The 19,195-nt window shown below is 44.5% G+C and overlaps 1 protein-coding gene across 2 annotated transcripts in view; it reads right to left on the reverse strand.

Annotated features, from left to right (window-relative positions):
• Positions 1-19,195, reverse strand: part of kcnc2 (potassium voltage-gated channel, Shaw-related subfamily, member 2) — a gene marked incomplete at its 3' end in the record, with an annotated part of 136,189 nt that overhangs the window by 19,328 nt on the left and 97,666 nt on the right. For both annotated transcript variants that reach the window (XM_079582851.1, XM_079582850.1), the window contains exon 2: positions 146-1,079. In XM_079582851.1, coding sequence (XP_079438977.1) covers positions 146-1,079 — 934 coding nt within the window. The remainder of the gene's footprint in view (positions 1-145; positions 1,080-19,195) is intronic.

A 19,195-nucleotide genomic window follows, 5' to 3' on the forward strand; every position in this document is an offset into this window, starting at 1 on the left:
AAAAAGCAACGAGAATGTGACAAAGATGTGGCAAAACGCAACAAAAACACAACAATATCGAATGAAACAAAACAAGTCAGACATTTAGATGAGTTTTGTGGGTCTTAGCTTTCAAACGAAAGTCCCAGTGGGTCCGGCCTCTCACCTGAGCGGCTGCAGTCCAGCATGCGGCTGCCCTTCATGTGGCACAGGTCGCCCTGGGTGCTGTTGCAGCTGGTGTTGAGGTCGGCCTTGCAGTAGGACGGCGACCCGCCCTGCACCGTCTGCGGGATGTGCTTCTTCCGCTTCTTCGGCAGCTTCTGCTTCGCCATCGCCAGCGAATAGTACATCCCGAAATTATTCACAATGACCGGGACGGGCATGGCTATCGTCAACACGCCCGCCAGAGCGCACAGCGCGCCCACCACCATGCCCGACCACGTCTCCGGGTACATGTCTCCGTACCCCAGCGTAGTCATGGTAACCACGGCCCACCAAAATCCGATGGGGATGTTTTTGAACTTGGTGTGGAGGCTGGCCGTGGGGTCGTTGGGTTTGGCGCCGATCCGCTCGGCGTAGTAGATCATGGTGGCGAAGATTAGCACTCCCAACGCCAGGAAGATGATGAGGAGCAGGAACTCGTTGGTGCTCGCCCGCAGCGTGTGTCCCAGGACCCGCAGGCCCATGAAGTGGCGCGTTAGCTTGAAGATACGCAGGATACGGACAAAGCGCACCACCCTGAGGAAGCCCAACACGTCCTTCGCAGCTTTCGACGACAGCCCGCTCAGCCCCACCTCCAGGTAAAACGGCAAAATCGCCACAAAGTCGATAATGTTCAGCGGGCTCTTCACGAACTCCAGCTTGCAGGGGCAGAAGGTCACGCGGACCAGGAACTCGATGGTGAACCAGAAGACGCAGACGCCCTCCACGTAGGTCAGCGCGGGGTCCGTCTCGATCTCGTACTGCGGCCCGGAGTCCGGGATGCTGGAGTTTAGCACCAGTTCGGTTTTGTTGATGATGGTGTTGAAGGCTTCGTGCGTCTCCAGGCAGAAGGTGGTGATGGAGACCAGGATGAAGAACAGCGAGGCGAAGGCGATGAACTGCAGAGAGAGAGAGGGGAGCGCTGGTTACTCTCAAAGGACCTGCTGTAGACCTGACATTTTTGTTCAAATATGACAAAGAGCTAAGACTGAAATATGGACTTCTAAATGAATGCAGTGATAGCAGTAATGATCACAGCATTTCAAACAGGGGTTAGCAGCTTTTATGCATTTCTGCTTAAAGGGACTATACAGAGTTTAAAAATGTTAAAACTAGGTATTTTCCTCCCCTCCATGTTCCTCCATGTCCTCATGTGGAGAATGAGCTCAGACCTGTTCACCACAACTGCCTCTGAAATCCTGCACTGTCACTTAATATAGAAGCTGCAGTTACACGTATGACCTGAGGTGGCAGTAGTGACTATAAAATCACAAACTTGCATCTAGCCCCGTTAAGGAAGAACACAAGGCAGCACGATGCAGACGAGGAGATGAATATGAGGCCATCAGAGCGCCTCAGTCGACCTCTTCTCTTTTACATACCCCGGACATAACCTTCGCTCTCAGAGTCTGCGCTGTCCTCGCTCCAGGCACGAGATCTGGCCCTGTGCGCAGCCGGGCGGTTAAAGTTTCCTACCGGTTTATACCCTGTGAACGCACCACTCCCCGTCTCCCAAACGCTCTCTTAGCCACACCCAGCGATTAGCAGAATGCACGGCTCCCAGGACGTTCTGTGAGGTGCTAAATGTGAGTAAAATTCTCTTTAAACTTAACTCTTTAACTTGAGGTGCCTCTCCACAGAACACGCTCTATGTACTCGTCTTGTCTCGTATCAGTACACGCGTGTGTTTCCACTACACTACAGAACCGCCGTGTCTGTGGGCGGCGCCCGCACAGATGGACTGAGGCCTCAAACTATGGCCCCTTTAATCCGGAACAAATCCCAAAGTATGTAAAAAAAAAAAGCAGTATACTCATTCCAGCCACTAGGGGGCAACATAAATCAATGAAATAGAATTCCAGCAGGGCCACTGACATAAGAGATCAGGATATAAACATCACATTACAGCCACGTGGTAAATGAACACCAGAGTGTGGAGAGAATGAAGAATGACCACACTTTGAGGAACTTGTCACACAGGCTCGTAAAGTGCAATACAAGTGTTAGCAGTTATTACTTTGCTCACATTATGCAATGATGCTTTATTTTTTAAACTGAAAATAAATGGAATACCTGGTATTTCAGCTTAAAACAGAGTGTGAAGACAAAACCACTGCGGTGAATCAAGAGCTGATCTGGTGGATGTAGCAGTGACTCTACCAGGCGAGTCATCTCTACTTCACAATCATCCTGCTGCATTTGCTCTGGGTCCCACAACTCTATGTTAACCTCTTAACTCCCACCTCAACATGTTTTCTCCACATTCTCCAAATCTAAAAGCTAATTCAAAACAGAGGCAAAAAACGAGAAGAAAATGAGGATGTAAACGCAACAAAAAACAACTAAAAAGTGACCAAAAAAAGAGATAAAAATCCAGCAAAAAAAGATAAAAATCCAGCAAAAAAAAAGATAAAAATCCAGCAAAAAAGAGATAAAAATCCAGCAAAAAAAAGATAAAATTCAGCAAAAAAGAGATAAAATTCAGCAAAAAAAAAGATAAAATTCAGCAAAAAAGAGATAAAATTCAGCAAAAAAAAAGATAAAATTCAGCAAAAAAAAGATAAAAATCCAGCAAAAAAAAGATAAAAATCCAGCAAAATAAAGATAAAATTCAGCAAAAAAAAGATAAAATTCAGCAAAAAAAAGATAAAAATCCGGCAAAAAGAAATACAAATCCAGCAAAAAAAAAGATAAAATTCAGCAAAAAAGAGATAAAATTCAGCAAAAAAAAAGATAAAATTCAGCAAAAAAGAGATAAAATTCAGCAAAAAAAAGATAAAATTCAGCAAAAAAGAGATAAAAATCCAGCAAAAAAAAGATAAAAATCCAGCAAAATAAAGATAAAATTCAGCAAAAAAAAGATAAAAATCCAGCAAAAAAAAGATAAAAATCCAGCAAAATAAAGATAAAATTCAGCAAAAAAAAGATAAAAATCCAGCAAAAAAAAGATAAAAATCCAGCAAAAAAAAGATCAAATCCAGCAAAAAAAAGATAAAAATCCAGCAAAAAAAAGATCAAATCCAGCAAAAAAAAGATCAAATCCAGCAAAAAAAAGATAAAAATCCAGCAAAAAAAAGATAAAAATCCAGCAAAAAAAAGATACAAATTCAGCAAAAAAAAGATAAAAATCCAGCAGATCCAAAGTGACAGAAGAGCAGCAAAAAAGGAATAAAAAAGTGACAAAAACACATAGGGAAATAAAAAGTGACGACAATGGCAAAGAGGAGAGAATGGATTTGCTTTTGGCGGGTGGTAAGAGGTTAAAGCCAACCCGGCCCGGCCCCCCCCCCCCCCACAGTCAGGAACAGGATAATGTGGCCCCCAGAGAAAAAAGTTTGAGTTTGTACTAAAGCAACAACAGTTTTGTTATGGGGTTATGGAATCATTCCGAGCCAGGGCTAATACTAGAGGAAAGAAGCAGCTACAAGACCAACTATGAAGCTGCTAAATCCCCTTTTACAACATGCATAAAGTCCGGACCCTGGACATGTGTGGAAAGTCCTGAAAGTAAAGCTTGATCTGGTTTTGTCGGGGACCCCTGGCTCTGGGGGACAGGGCGGACTCTGACGGATCAGCAGAGCGAAGGAGAGGGAGCGTATCTAACGAGCCGGATGATGAAGTGGCTGTTTGGAGACTGACGGCCCCTAACCTCTGCGGACCCGTTTGGGAAAGCGCTAATTAAAGACATTAGTATGCAGCGCCGCTCGCAGCCCGTCAACAGGAAGACGCTGGGAACGACTGTCCCACCCCACGACAGCACACACCAGTCTTTCCAACGAAGCTCCTTAAACTGGTCACTAATCTTAACCCCCACATTTTCTCCAGCTCGCCCAAATCTAAAGGCTTCCTCAATCAATCAATCAAAGTTTAGTTATACAGCACTTTACAGCAACACCAGGGGACCAAAGTGCTTCACAGGAAGATAAAACACATTTTAAAAACACCAAATAATTACAACCGAGACACAATTCAGTATTAAAGTATTAAAAGCAAGTTTGAAAAGATGAGTCTTTAATCTGGATTTAAAAAGCGCCAGGTCTGTGAGAACACGCAGACTGGAACAACAAAACAACAACAACAAAGGAACGATCGCCCCACTGTTTGTACCGGGACCTGGGCACGTCCATCTGAACCAGCAGCACATATGGACAGCAGCACCGCGGTCCACATGGACCCGTGGCCAAAGCCCGCGGCCGGTGGGACGGTGGCGCCGCCCTTATGGAGCTTAAGCCCCGCCCTACTCGCGATTGCGTTTTATATTATCGATTAAAAATAATGACCGCTGCCAATGGTAACGGAGTTTGTGCTTGTGACACAGGTCTTTCATATCACTCTGCACGTAGTACTAGAGCCATGGTTCCCAAAGTGGGGGTCGGGACCACTCGGGGATCACAAGGCCTTGTATGGGGGTCCACAAATGATTTCAAGATGAAACAAAAAGAAAAATGCTACTGTTTTAGTGTAAACCAGCCTGAAATCCATTCAGTTATTCAAAAGATACTCTTTAGATATACATTAACTCGATTATAACATGTTTTACTTCCCTAAAGTAGCGTAAGTGTTGTAAATGTCGTGTCCGTATGTGGCACGGGAGGGACCGGGCTTTAGCCGTGTGTCCATACACGCGTGAACTGGACCAGCTCCCACTTTAACTTCCTTTGTTTTGTTTGTGCCTCAGTTTATGAAAAGAACTGGACTCTCAGGGCTCTGGAAAACCCGTCACTGACGTTCCCGCTGCAGTGTTTAACCAGCTCATTTTCACTTCTGAGCCATGAACTTCAAAATATCCCCCCCCGCTTTAGATTTTTCCGACACCACTAGAACCCCCCTTTTTGTTTGTTTTGTTTACCAGCCCCTGCCTGCTGACATGTACGGAGGGAGGGGGTCACGGCTGAGGCGTGTTCAGCATGCACACGGCAGCAGCACACGTGCCGTCTCCGATCACACGGCAGAGGCGTGTTTGCATTTTTAACGCCTCATAAATAAGCGTGTTTATCTGTCCGAGCGCATTACCGTGACGTGACACAGCTGCTGCACTCACGCTGCTGCCCAGAGGGGGGCGCCGTGAGGGCAGCGCACAGCAGAGTGACAGACGGGAAGCATCAGAAGAAGGGCTTGAAGGGATTTTTTCAGTAAGCTTTTAGAAACCAAGCCTTTAGAAAAATAAAGACTTCATAACAAAAGAGTCTTCAATGTTCATGTCATGATATTGATACGCATTGAGTTGCCTTGTGTACGAAATGTGCAGTATAAATAAAGCTGCAAAAAAACAACAGGATTCAATTATTTTCAAATCACAGTAAAGTCTTAAAAATCCCCGTTTAACCGAGAGTCAACCCGTATGATTTCGGACCTTGGCGAATTATAATTTGTGTTATAGCTGTGGTCTAATGGATTTGGGTAAAGCTGAACTCTCTCAAACGGGAAGTTTGGGCATCTCTGCTGAGACGACCCGCGACCCGGCCCCGGCCCTCTTCTTTCTCTCTCCCCCTCTTCTCCCTCTCTCTCTCTCTCCCCTCTTCTTTCTCTCCCCCCTCTTCTCTCTCTCTCTCTCTCCCCCTCTTCTCTCTCTCTCTCTCTCTTCTCTCTCTCTCTCTCTCTCTCTCTCCCTCTCTCTCTCTCTCCCCCTCCCTCTCTCTCTCCCCCTCTTCTCTCTCTCCCCCTCTTCTCTCTCTCTCTCTCTCCCCCTCCCTCTCTCTCTCCCCCTCTTCTCTCTCTCTCTCTCTCTCCTCTCTCCCCCTCTTCTCTCTCTCTCTCTCTCTCCCTCTCTCTCTCTCTCTCCCTCTCTCTCTCTCTCTCCCCCTCCCTCTCTCTCTCCCCCTCTTCTCTCTCTCTCTCTCTCTCCCTCCCTCTCTCTCTCCCCCTCTTCTCTCTCTCTCTCTCTCTCCCTCTCTCTCTCTCTCTCCCCCTCCCTCTCTCTCTCCCCCTCTTCTCTCTCTCCCCCTCTTCTCTCTCTCTCTCTCTCTCCCTCCCTCTCTCTCCCCCTCCCTCCCCCTCTCTCTCCCTCTCTCTCTCCCCCTCCCTCTCTCTCCCCCTCCCTCCCCCTCTCTCTCTTCTCCTCTTCTCCCTCCCTCTCTCTCTCCTCTCTCTCTCTCTCTCCCCCTCCCTCTCTCTCTCCCCCTCTTCTCTCTCTCCCCCTCTTCTCCCTCTCTCTCTCTCCCCTCTTCTCTCTCTCTCTCTCTCTCTCCTCTTCTCTCTCTCTCTCTCTCTCTCTCCCCTCTTCCTCTCTCTCCCACTCTCTCTCCCTCTCTCTCTCTCTCCCCTCTCTCCTTCCCTCCCCCTCCCTCTCTCTCTCCCTCTCTCTCCCTCTCTCTCTCTCTCCCCTCTCTCCTTCCCTCCCCCTCCCTCTCTCTCTCCCTCTCTCTCCCTCTCTCTCTCTCTCCCCTCTCTCCTTCCCTCCCTCCCTCGTTTAAACCCACAGTGCTGGGCTGTTGGCTGAGGGGGGGGGGGCTGCACTAATTGCGTTCTCGTATTGTATTCTTGGGAGACAGGGCTCGTATTAAATAAAGTGGGGCTAAAATTAGACGGCGGGATGAGTCTCGGGAACAGGCGTGAGAGACGGGGAGGCAGAATCACCACGACGCGTCCCACATCCTCTCGGGGGGGGGACACAGATTTAAAAGCTCCTCCACTAGACAGCTTTAGGGCTGGTACTGTTAACCTCTTCACCCCCTCGTCTTAAAGCAACTTTCTTTTGAGTTAAAATAATGTATAAAAAGTATCGTTCAGGAGAAAATCCTAAAACGGCACAACAGAAAGAACTCAGGAGCAGCAGCGTCTCCTGTAGCTTCACGTTTCAGCAGAATTCCCACTAAAGCAGCGACAAAAAGAGAGTTCGGACGTTATTCCTCCTCAGCTACAGAGACAGATCCACATCAGGACAGTTTTACTGAGGATAAACTTTTATAAACTCACTGAGCTGCTCCACACAGTGAAAACTCCACACGTCACAGATCTGTTCCACAGTGAGAGCGCTCACTCTGTCACTGATCATTCACCAAAACTGATCCAACAATGTCTCATGCAGAGTGAGCGCTCACTTTATCCACAAACAATCTTTGATCTGGAGTTTAGAAACAACAGCAGTAACTACAGGCTCTGCGGCTAAAGGTAAAGGTAAAGGTAAAGGTAAAGGTAAAGGTAAAGGTAAAGGTAAAGGTAAAGGTAAAGGTAAAGGTAAAGGTAAAGGTAAAGGTAAAGCTAAAGGTAAAGGTAAAGGTAAAGGTAAAGGTAAAGGTAAAGGTAAAGCTAAAGGTAAAGGTAAAGGTAAAGGTAAAGGTAAAGGTAAAGCAAAAGGTAAAGCAAAAGGTAAAGCTAAAGGTAAAGCTAAAGGTAAAGGTAAAGCTAAAGGTAAAGGTAAAGCAAAAGGTAAAGCAAAAGGTAAAGCAAAAGGTAAAGCAAAAGGTAAAGCTAAAGGTAAAGCTAAAGGTAAAGGTAAAGCTAAAGGTAAAGCTAAAGGTAAAGCTAAAGGTAAAGGTAAAGCTAAAGGTAAAGCTAAAGGTAAAGCTAAAGGTAAAGGTAAAGCTAAAGGTAAAGCTAAAGGTAAAGCTAAAGGTAAAGGTAAAGCTAAAGGTAAAGCTAAAGGTAAAGGTAAAGCTAAAGGTAAAGGTAAAGGTAAAGGTAAAGGTAAAGGTAAAGCTAAAGCTAAAGTTAAAGCTAAAGGTAAAGGTAAAGCTAAAGTTAAAGCTAAAGGTAAAGGTAAAGCTAAAGTTAAAGCTAAAGGTAAAGGTAAAGCTAAAGCTAAAGTTAAAGCTAAAGGTAAAGCTAAAGCTAAAGGTAAAGGTAAAGCAAAAGGTGAAGCTAAAGGTGAAGCTAAAAGTAAAGGTAAAGCTGTAAGTCCTGGTTTAGTCCTGGTTTAGCCCTGGTTTAGTCCTGGTTTAGTCCCGGTTTAGTCCTGGTTTAGACCTGGTTTAGTCCTGGTTTAGTCCTGGTTTAGTCCTGGTTTAGTCCTGGTTTAGTCCTGGTTCAGTCCTGGTTTAGTCCTGGTTTAGTCCTGGTTTAGCCCTGGTTTAGTCCTGGTTTAGTCCTGGTTCAGTCCTGGTTTAGTCCTGGTTTAGTCCTGGTTTAGTCCTGGTTTAGTCCTGGTTTAGCCCTGGTTTAGTCCTGGTTCAGTCCTGGTTCAGTCCTGGTTTAGACCTGGTTTAGTCCTGGTTTAGTCCTGGTTCAGTCCTGGTTTAGCCCTGGTTTAGTCCTGGTTCAGTCCTGGTTCAGTCCTGGTTTAGACCTGGTTTAGTCCTGGTTTAGACCTGGTTTAGTCCTGGTTTAGCCCTGGTTTAGTCCTGGTTTAGTCCCGGTTTAGTCCTGGTTTAGACCTGGTTTAGTCCTGGTTTAGTCCTGGTTTAGTCCTGGTTTAGTCCTGGTTTAGTCCTGGTTCAGTCCTGGTTTAGTCCTGGTTTAGTCCTGGTTTAGCCCTGGTTTAGTCCTGGTTTAGTCCTGGTTCAGTCCTGGTTTAGTCCTGGTTTAGTCCTGGTTTAGTCCTGGTTTAGTCCTGGTTTAGCCCTGGTTTAGTCCTGGTTCAGTCCTGGTTCAGTCCTGGTTTAGACCTGGTTTAGTCCTGGTTTAGTCCTGGTTCAGTCCTGGTTTAGCCCTGGTTTAGTCCTGGTTCAGTCCTGGTTCAGTCCTGGTTTAGACCTGGTTTAGTCCTGGTTTAGACCTGGTTTAGTCCTGGTTTAGCCCTGGTTTAGTCCTGGTTTAGACCTGGTTTAGTCCTGGTTTAGACCTGGTTTAGTCCTGGTTTAGCCCTGGTTTAGTCCTGGTTTAGTCCTGGTTTAGCCCTGGTTTAGTCCTGGTTTAGTCCTGGTTCAGTCCTGGTTTAGTCCTGGTTTAGACCTGGTTTAGTCCTGGTTTAGACCTGGTTTAGTCCTGGTTTAGCCCTGGTTTAGTCCTGGTTTAGCCCTGGTTTAGTCCTGGTTTAGACCTGGTTTAGTCCTGGTTTAGACCTGGTTTAGTCCTGGTTTAGCCCTGGTTTAGTCCTGGTTTAGACCTGGTTTAGACCTGGTTTAGTCCTGGTTTAGACCTGGTTTAGTCCTGGTTTAGTCCTGGTTTAGTCCTGGTTTAGTCCTGGTTTAGACCTGGTTTAGTCCTGGTTTAGTCCTGGTTTAGCCCTGGTTTAGTCCTGGTTTAGACCTGGTTTAGACCTGGTTTAGCCCTGGTTTAGACCTGGTTTAGACCTGGTTTAGCCCTGGTTTAGACCTGGTTTAGTCCTGGTTTAGCCCTGGTTTAGTCCTGGTTTAGTCCTGGTTTAGCCCTGGTTTAGTCCTGGTTTAGTCCTGGTTCAGTCCTGGTTTAGTCCTGGTTTAGACCTGGTTTAGTCCTGGTTTAGACCTGGTTTAGTCCTGGTTTAGCCCTGGTTTAGTACTGGTTTAGACCTGGTTTAGTACTGGTTTAGACCTGGTTTAGTCTTGGTTTAGTCCTGGTTTAGACCTGGTTTAGTCCTGGTTTAGTACTGGTTTAGACCTGGTTTAGACCTGGTTTAGTCCTGGTTTAGTCCTGGTTTAGCCCTGGTTTAGTCCTGGTTTAGACCTGGTTTAGTCCTGGTTTAGACCTGGTTTAGTCCTGGTTTAGCCCTGGTTTAGTCCTGGTTTAGACCTGGTTTAGACCTGGTTTAGTCCTGGTTTAGACCTGGTTTAGTCCTGGTTTAGTCCTGGTTTAGTCCTGGTTTAGTCCTGGTTTAGACCTGGTTTAGTCCTGGTTTAGTCCTGGTTTAGCCCTGGTTTAGTCCTGGTTTAGTCCTGGTTTAGTCCTGGTTTAGACCTGGTTTAGCCCTGGTTTAGTCCTGGTTCAGTCCTGGTTTAGTCCTGGTTTAGTCCTGGTTTAGTCCTGGTTTAGTCCTGGTTTAGTCCTGGTTTAGACCTGGTTTAGCCCTGGTTTAGTCCTGGTTCAGTCCTGGTTTAGTCCTGGTTTAGTCCTGGTTTAGACCTGGTTTAGTCCTGGTTTAGTCCTGGTTTAGTCCTGGTTTAGTCCTGGTTTAGTCCTGGTTTAGACCTGGTTTAGTCCTGGTTTAGTCCTGGTTTAGTCCTGGTTTAGTCCTGGTTTAGTCCTGGTTTAGCCCTGGTTTAGTCCTGGTTTAGTCCTGGTTTAGTCCTGGTTTAGTGGTTTAGTCCTGGTTTAGTGGTTTAGTCCTGGTTTAGTCCTGGTTTAGTCCTGGTTTAGTGGTTTAGTCCTGGTTTAGTCCTGGTTTAGTCCCGGTTTAGTCCCGGTTTAGTCCTGGTTTAGACCTGGTTTAGCCCTGGTTTAGACCTGGTTTAGTCCTGGTTTAGTCCTGGTTTAGACCTGGTTTAGACCTGGTTTAGTCCCGGTTTAGTCCTGGTTTAGACCTGGTTTAGCCCTGGTTTAGACCTGGTTTAGTCCTGGTTTAGCCCTGGTTTAGTCCTGGTTTAGTCCTGGTTTAGTGGTTTAGTCCTGGTTTAGTCCTGGTTTAGTGCTGGTTTAGTCCTGGTTTAGTCCTGGTTTAGTCCTGGTTTAGTCCTGGCTTAGTCCTGGTTTAGTCCTGGCTTAGCCCTGGTTTAGTCCTGGCTCAGTTCTGGTTTAGTCCTGGTTTAGTCCTGGCTCTGCCGTCTCTGATGACGATTAAAGTGTTAAAGTTATGGCTTTGCTTCACTTTATAAAACATCTGCATTTGTGCTGAAGCTGCTCATGAGCTCAGGCTTTTTTAGACTCACTGAGGATCATTTATTGTTGCAACAATAATGGATGTAATATCCAAAACTATTAAAGCATTTAAGAAAATGTATAAGTTAAAGATGATGGAGAAGTATAGAACACTTGAATGAAGATCATTAGAAAAGAAGTTGATCGAGGAAACAGAATATCATTTGGATTGTTGGAGTTTAAGTTTCCAGCGTTGGTATGAGAGAAACTCTGTGGACACATTATCACAGCTGTAAAAGGGTTTAGGCAGAATAAGTCTGGACTTCAGGCTGAACCCCTGTGGGTCAGGCTTCATTTAGCACTAGTGTTTGTTTTTCTTATTGTATAATGTTTGAGATGTTTGGAAAACATGTGACCTAAGATCTAAAAGTTCACAATGACCGAAGAAAACAAACTATTACTACTACGTCTGGAGAGAAAAAGTACCGAAAATTAGCACGAAAAAAGAAAAAGTTTCTGATGCCGCCCCCTGCTGGAGCTTTTCGGTCGTAACCGAGTAAATGGACACAACCACAGTGTGCATTTGCAGGAGCTGGGATTTGAACCCATGACCCTCCGACTGCCTTCGACTAAACACAACGTAAGAAGACTCGGCGCGACTGAGAGTTAGAACAAAATCAGCATGACAGTCGTGAGCTTTAGGTGTTCTTACGCCTCGCAATATAGTCCCCCTTTATCCCACTCAGACTTGGATCGTTTAACTACTCACGTGTTTAAAAAGGGGAACCGTGGAAGAGCTCGGGCGGAGCTTTGGCCCCATGAGGACAGGAGGAGAGGCTACATGCTAACAACATGGTACGCGTCAACTCGTCTAAGCTCAGGTGAGAACATATCTCAGTGTGCAAAAACGCTGTTCCTTTAAAGTGGTGAGAGGCCAAACTGGTATTGGCTCGATATCGTGTTTTTCCCGGTATTGGCTCGATATCGTGTTTTTCCCGGTATTGGCTCGATATCGTGTTTTTCCCGGTATTGGCTCGATATCGTGTTTTTCCCGGTATTGGCTCGATATCGTGTTTTTCCCGGTATTGGCTCGATATCGTGTTTTTCCCGGTATTGGCTCGATATCGTGTTTTTCCCGGTATCGGCTCGATATCGTGTTTTTCCCGGTATCGGCTCGATATCGTGTTTTTCCCGGTATTGGCTCGATATCGTGTTTTTCCCGGTATTGGCTCGATATCGTGTTTTTCCCGATATTGGCTCGATATCGTGTTTTTCCCGGTATTGGCTCGATATCGTGTTTTTCCCGGTATCGGCTCGATATCGTGTTTTTCCCGGTATCGGCTCGATATCGTGTTTTTCCCGGTATCGGCTCTCTAACTGAAGACTCTATAAAGACCCAAAAGTCGCCACAAAACGAAGCAGAAAGCGTCCGGAATCCTCCTCCCTCATCTCCCAAGCAGCAGACAGTTCGGGGAAGCCCTTTTCTCGAGCCAGACCTCCCTCCCCCCCTCCCTCTCTCTCCTCCCTCCATCATCTGTCAGAGGCGGGATGCGGTTGCCATGGCGCCCGCTGATGACACGAGGAGGAGGAGGAGGAGGAGGAGGAGGAAGGGGAACGGGACCAGAGCGTCACGCGACTGAATCACGCTTCCTTTTCGGAGACAGAGAAAGTAGGCCAGTGTCTGAGCGGGAGCGCAGCCGCATTCATCTTGTTTGTTTGTTTTTTTTGTTGTTGGGGAAAGTTATTGAGAAGGCGGTCGCCATGGAGACGTCCTTCAATCTTTTCCGATACGAGGCGTTCGAGCTCGGACACGTTTGTAAAGATTTGAGCAAAAGACGAATCCATTTTGAGGGCACGACTTTAGTCTCTCTGACCTGAACTTGACTGGGAAAAATGACATTTTTTGCCTGCATGCTTTCTTAATCCATTAAACTTGTGAGTTTTTGGACAGTTTCTGCTTGGATTTGTTTGCAGGATGTCAGAATAACCTCCCAGAGCTGCTGTTTGGATGAAAACTGCCTCCCACCCTCATAGAGGTTTTGCTTGAGGCTCCAAAGGTTCTCAATAGGGCTGAGGTCAGGGCAGGAGGGGGTTCACATTAAGGCTGCAGCTAACGATTATTTTTCTATCGATTAATCTATAGATTATTTTTCATTTTACTGATTATTTTTTCACTTAAAATGAAGAAAAAAACATTGATGTTTCCAAATGGCATGGCTTTTATTTATTTATTCACTTCTAGTCTATTTTCCCCACTTTTTAAAATGGCAAATGGGCCCATTCTCTCACTTCTGGTCCTGACCCACAGTTTGGGAACCGCTGATTTAAAACTAACTGAAACCTGCACCTGACGGTTATTTCAGTCTGACCACTGAGAAGTAGCCTGTGAGTAACACTGTGCACATTCAGAGAACCAGAGTTACTGTGAGTTACTGTGACTCGTGAGAACCGTGTGGATTCAACTCCTCTTTGAGACAAAAAGGCCACGGACACGACTTTACTCTCGTCTATCATCAAACTACTGTCCTGATTCTCCGCTTTACTCTCGTCTATCATCAAACTACTGTCCTGATTCTCCGCTTTACTCTGGTCTATCATCAAACTACTGTCCTGATTCTCCGCTTTACTCTGGTCTATCATCAAACTACTGTCCTGATTCTCCACTTTACTCTGGTCTATCATCAAACTACTGTCCTGATTCTCCGCTTTACTCTGGTCTATCATCAAACTACTGTCCTGATTCTCCACTTTACTCTGGTCTATCATCAAACTACTGTCCTGATTCTCCACTTTACTCTCGTCTGTCATCAAACTACTGTCCTGATTCTCCGCTTTACTCTCGTCTATCATCAAACTACTGTCCTGATTCTCCACTTTACTCTCGTCTATCATCAAACTACTGTCCTGATTCTCCACTTTACTCTGGTCTATCATCAAACTACTGTCCTGATTCTCCACTTTACTCTGGTCTATCATCAAACTACTGTCCTGATTCTCCGCTTTACTCTGGTCTATCATCAAACTACTGTCCTGATTCTCCACTTTACTCTCGTCTATCATCAAACTACTGTCCTGATTCTCCGCTTTACTCTCGTCTGTCATCAAACTACTGTCCTGATTCTCCGCTTTACTCTCGTCTATCATCAAACTACTGTCCTGATTCTCCACTTTACTCTCGTCTGTCATCAAACTACTGTCCTGATTCTCCGCTTTACTCTCGTCTATCATCAAACTACTGTCCTGATTCTCCGCTTTACTCTGGTCTATCATCAAACTACTGTCCTGATTCTCCTCTTTACTCTGGTCTATCATCAAACTACTGTCCTGATTCTCCGCTTTACTCTGGTCTATCATCAAACTACTGTCCTGATTCTCTGCTTTACTCTCGTCTATCATCAAACTACTGTCCTGATTCTCTGCTTTACTCTCGTCTATCATCAAACTACTGTCCTGATTCTCCGCTTTACTCTGGTCTATCATCAAACTACTGTCCTGATTCTCCACTTTACTCTCGTCTATCATCAAACTACTGTCCTGATTCTCCGCTTTACTCTCGTCTATCATCAAACTACTGTCCTGATTCTCCACTTTACTCTGGTCTATCATCAAACTACTGTCCTGATTCTCCACTTTACTCTCGTCTATCATCAAACTACTGTCCTGATTCTCCACTTTACTCTGGTCTATCATCAAACTACTGTCCTGATTCTCCGCTTTACTCTGGTCTATCATCAAACTACTGTCCTGATTCTCCGCTTTACTCTGGTCTATCATCAAACTACTGTCCTGATTCTCCGCTTTACTCTCGTCTATCATCAAACTACTGTCCTGATTCTCCGCTTTACTCTCGTCTATCATCAAACTACTGTCCTGATTCTCCACTTTACTCTGGTCTATCATCAAACTACTATCCTGATTCTCCACTTTACTCTCGTCTATCATCAAACTACTGTCCTGATTCTCCACTTTACTCTCGTCTATCATCAAACTACTGTCCTGATTCTCCGCTTTACTCTGGTCTATCATCAAACTACTGTCCTGATTCTCCACTTTACTCTCGTCTATCATCAAACTACTGTCCTGATTCTCCACTTTACTCTCGTCTATCATCAAACTACTGTCCTGATTCTCCACTTTACTCTGGTCTATCATCAAACTACTGTCCTGATTCTCCACTTTACTCTGGTCTATCATCAAACTACTGTCCTGATTCTCCGCTTTACTCTCGTCTATCATCAAACTACTGTCCTGATTCTCCACTTTACTCTCGTCTATCATCAAACTACTGTCCTGATTCTCCACTTTACTCTCGTCTATCATCAAACTACTGTCCTGATTCTCCGCTTTACCCTCGTCTATCATCAAACTACTGTCCTGATTCTCCGCTTTACTCTGGTCTATCATCAAACTACTGTCCTGATTCTTCACTTTACTCTCGTCTATCATCAAACTACTGTCCTGATTCTCCACTTTACTCTGGTCTATCATCAAACTACTGTCCTGATTCTCCGCTTTACTCTCGTCTATCATCAAACTACTGTCCTGATTCTCCACTTTACTCTGGTCTATCATCAAACTACTGTCCTGATTCTCCGCTTTACTCTCGTCTATCATCAAACTACTGTCCTGATTCTCCGCTTTACTCTGGTCTATCATCAAACTACTGTCCTGATTCTCCGCTTTACTCTCGTCTATCATCAAACTACTGTCCTGATTCTCTGCTTTACTCTGGTCTATCATCAAACTACTGTCCTGATTCTCCACTTTACTCTCGTCGATCATTAAAATACTGTCCTGATTCTCCACTTTACTCTCGTCTATCATCAAACTACTGTCCTGATTCTCTGCTTTACTCTGGTCTATCATCAAACTACTGTCCTGATTCTCCACTTTACTCTGGTCTATCATCAAACTACTGTCCTGATTCTCCGCTTTACTCTCGTCTATCATCAAACTACTGTCCTGATTCTCCGCTTTACTCTCGTCTGTCATCAAACTACTGTCCTGATTCTCCGCTTTACTCTCGTCTATCATCAAACTACTGTCCTGATTCTCCGCTTTACTCTCGTCTATCATCAAACTACTGTCCTGATTCTCCGCTTTACTCTGGTCTATCATCAAACTACTGTCCTGATTCTCTGCTTTACTCTCGTCTATCATCAAACTACTGTCCTGATTCTCTGCTTTACTCTTTTACTCTCGTCTATCATCAAACTACTGTCCTGATTCTCCGCTTTACTCTCGTCTATCATCAAACTACTGTCCTGATTCTCCACTTTACTCTCGTCTATCATCAAACTACTGTCCTGATTCTCCGCTTTACTCTCGTCTATCATCAAACTACTGTCCTGATTCTCCGCTTTACTCTCATCTATCATCAAACTACTGTCCTGATTCTCCGCTTTACTCTCGTCTATCATCAAACTACTGTCCTGATTCTCCACTTTACTCTGGTTTATCATCAAACTACTGTCCTGATTCTCCACTTTACTCTCGTCTATCATCAAACTACTGTCCTGATTCTCCACTTTACCCTCGTCTATCATCAAACTACTGTCCTGATTCTCTGCTTTACTCTCGTCTATCATCAAACTACTGTCCTGATTCTCTGCTTTACTCTCGTCTGTCATCAAACTACTGTCCTGATTCTCCACTTTACTCTCGTCTATCATCAAACTACTGTCCTGATTCTCCACTTTACTCTCATCTATCATCAAACTACTGTCCTGATTCTCTGCTTTACTCTGGTTTATCATCAAACTACTGTCCTGATTCTCTGCTTTACTCTGGTCTATCATCAAACTACTGTCCTGATTCTCCACTTTACTCTCGTCTATCATCAAACTACTGTCCTGATTCTCTGCTTTACTCTCGTCTATCATCAAACTACTGTCCTGATTCTCTGCTTTACTCTGGTCTATCATCAAACTACTGTCCTGATTCTCCGCTTTACTCTCGTCTATCATCAAACTACTGTCCTGATTCTCCTCTTTACTCTCGTCTATCATCAAACTACTGTCCTGATTCTCCACTTTACTCTCGTCTATCATCAAACTACTGTCCTGATTCTCCACTTTACTCTCGTCTATCATCAAACTACTGTCCTGATTCTCTGCTTTACTCTCGTCTATCATCAAACTACTGTCCTGATTCTCTGCTTTACTCTGGTCTATCATCAAACTACTGTCCTGATTCTCCGCTTTACTCTCGTCTATCATCAAACTACTGTCCTGATTCTCCACTTTACTCTCGTCTATCATCAAACTACTGTCCTGATTCTCTGCTTTACTCTGGTTTATCATCAAACTACTGTCCTGATTCTCTGCTTTACTCTCGTCTATCATCAAACTACTGTCCTGATTCTCTGCTTTACTCTCATCTATCATCAAACTACTGTCCTGATTCTCTGCTTTACTCTGGTTTATCATCAAACTACTGTCCTGATTCTCTGCTTTACTCTCGTCTATCATCAAACTACTGTCCTGATTCTCCACTTTACTCTCGTCTATCATCAAACTACTGTCCTGATTCTCTGCTTTACTCTCGTCTATCATCAAACTACTGTCCTGATTCTCTGCTTTACTCTCGTCTATCATCAAACTACTGTCCTGATTCTCTGCTTTACTCTCGTCTATCATCAAACTACTGTCCTGATTCTCCACTTTACTCTCGTCTATTATCAAACTACTGTCCTGATTCTCCTCTTTACTCTCGTCTATCATCAAACTACTGTCCTGATTCTCCACTTTACTCTGGTCTATCATCAAACTACTGTCCTGATTCTCCACTTTACTCTCGTCTATCATCAAACTACTGTCCTGATTCTCCACTTTACTCTGATTTATCCATCAAACTACTGTCCTGATTCTCTGCTTTACTCTCGTCTATCATCAAACAACTGTCCTGATTCTCCACTTTACTCTCGTCTGTCATCAAACTACTGTCCTGATTCTCCGCTTTACTCTGGTCTATCATCAAACTACTGTCCTGATTCTCCGCTTTACTCTCGTCTATCATCAAACAACTGTCCTGATTCTCCACTTTACTCTGGTCTATCATCAAACAACTGTCCTGATTCTCCACTTTACTCTGGTCTATCATCAAACTACTGTCCTGATTCTCCACTTTACTCTCGTCTGTCCATCAAACTACTGTCCTGATTCTCCGCTTTACTCTCGTCTATCATCAAACAACTGTCCTGATTCTCCACTTTACTCTCGTCTATCATCAAACTACTGTCCTGATTCTCCACTTTACTCTCGTCTATCATCAAACTACTGTCCTGATTCTCCACTTTACTCTCGTCTATCATCAAACTACTGTCCTGATTCTCCACTTTACTCTCGTCTATCATCAAACTACTGTCCTGATTCTCCACTTTACTCTCGTCTATCATCAAACTACTGTCCTGATTCTTCACTTTACTCTCGTCTATCATCAAACTACTGTCCTGATTCTCCACTTTACTCTGGTCTATCATCAAACTACTGTCCTGATTCTCCGCTTTACTCTCGTCTATCATCAAACTACTGTCCTGATTCTCCGCTTTACTCTCGTCTATCATCAAACTACTGTCCTGATTCTCCGCTTTACTCTCGTCTATCATCAAACTACTGTCCTGATTCTCCGCTTTACTCTCGTCTATCATCAAACTACTGTCCTGATTCTCCGCTTTACTCTCGTCTATCATCAAACTACTGTCCTGATTCTCCGCTTTACTCTGGTCTATCATCAAACTACTGTCCTGATTCTCTGCTTTACTCTCGTCTATCATCAAACTACTGTCCTGATTCTCTGCTTTACTCTTTTACTCTCGTCTATCATCAAACTACTGTCCTGATTCTCCGCTTTACTCTGGTCTATCATCAAACTACTGTCCTGATTCTCCGCTTTACTCTCGTCTATCATCAAACTACTGTCCTGATTCTCCACTTTACTCTCATCTATCATCAAACTACTGTCCTGATTCTCCGCTTTACTCTCGTCTATCATCAAACTACTGTCCTGATTCTCCACTTTACTCTCGTCTATCATCAAACTACTGTCCTGATTCTCCACTTTACTCTCGTCTATCATCAAACTACTGTCCTGATTCTCTGCTTTACTCTGGTTTATCATCAAACTACTGTCCTGATTCTCTGCTTTACTCTCGTCTATCATCAAACTACTGTCCTGATTCTCTGCTTTACTCTCATCTATCATCAAACTACTGTCCTGATTCTCCACTTTACTCTCGTCTATCATCAAACTACTGTCCTGATTCTCTGCTTTACTCTCGTCTATCATCAAACTACTGTCCTGATTCTCCACTTTACTCTGGTCTATCATCAAACTACTGTCCTGATTCTCCACTTTACTCTCATCTATCATCAAACTACTGTCCTGATTCTCCACTTTACTCTGATTTATCCATCAAACTACTGTC

This window comes from Gobius niger (assembly GCF_951799975.1).
Source record: "Gobius niger genome assembly, chromosome: 2".
Lineage (NCBI taxonomy): Eukaryota > Metazoa > Chordata > Actinopteri > Gobiiformes > Gobiidae > Gobius > Gobius niger.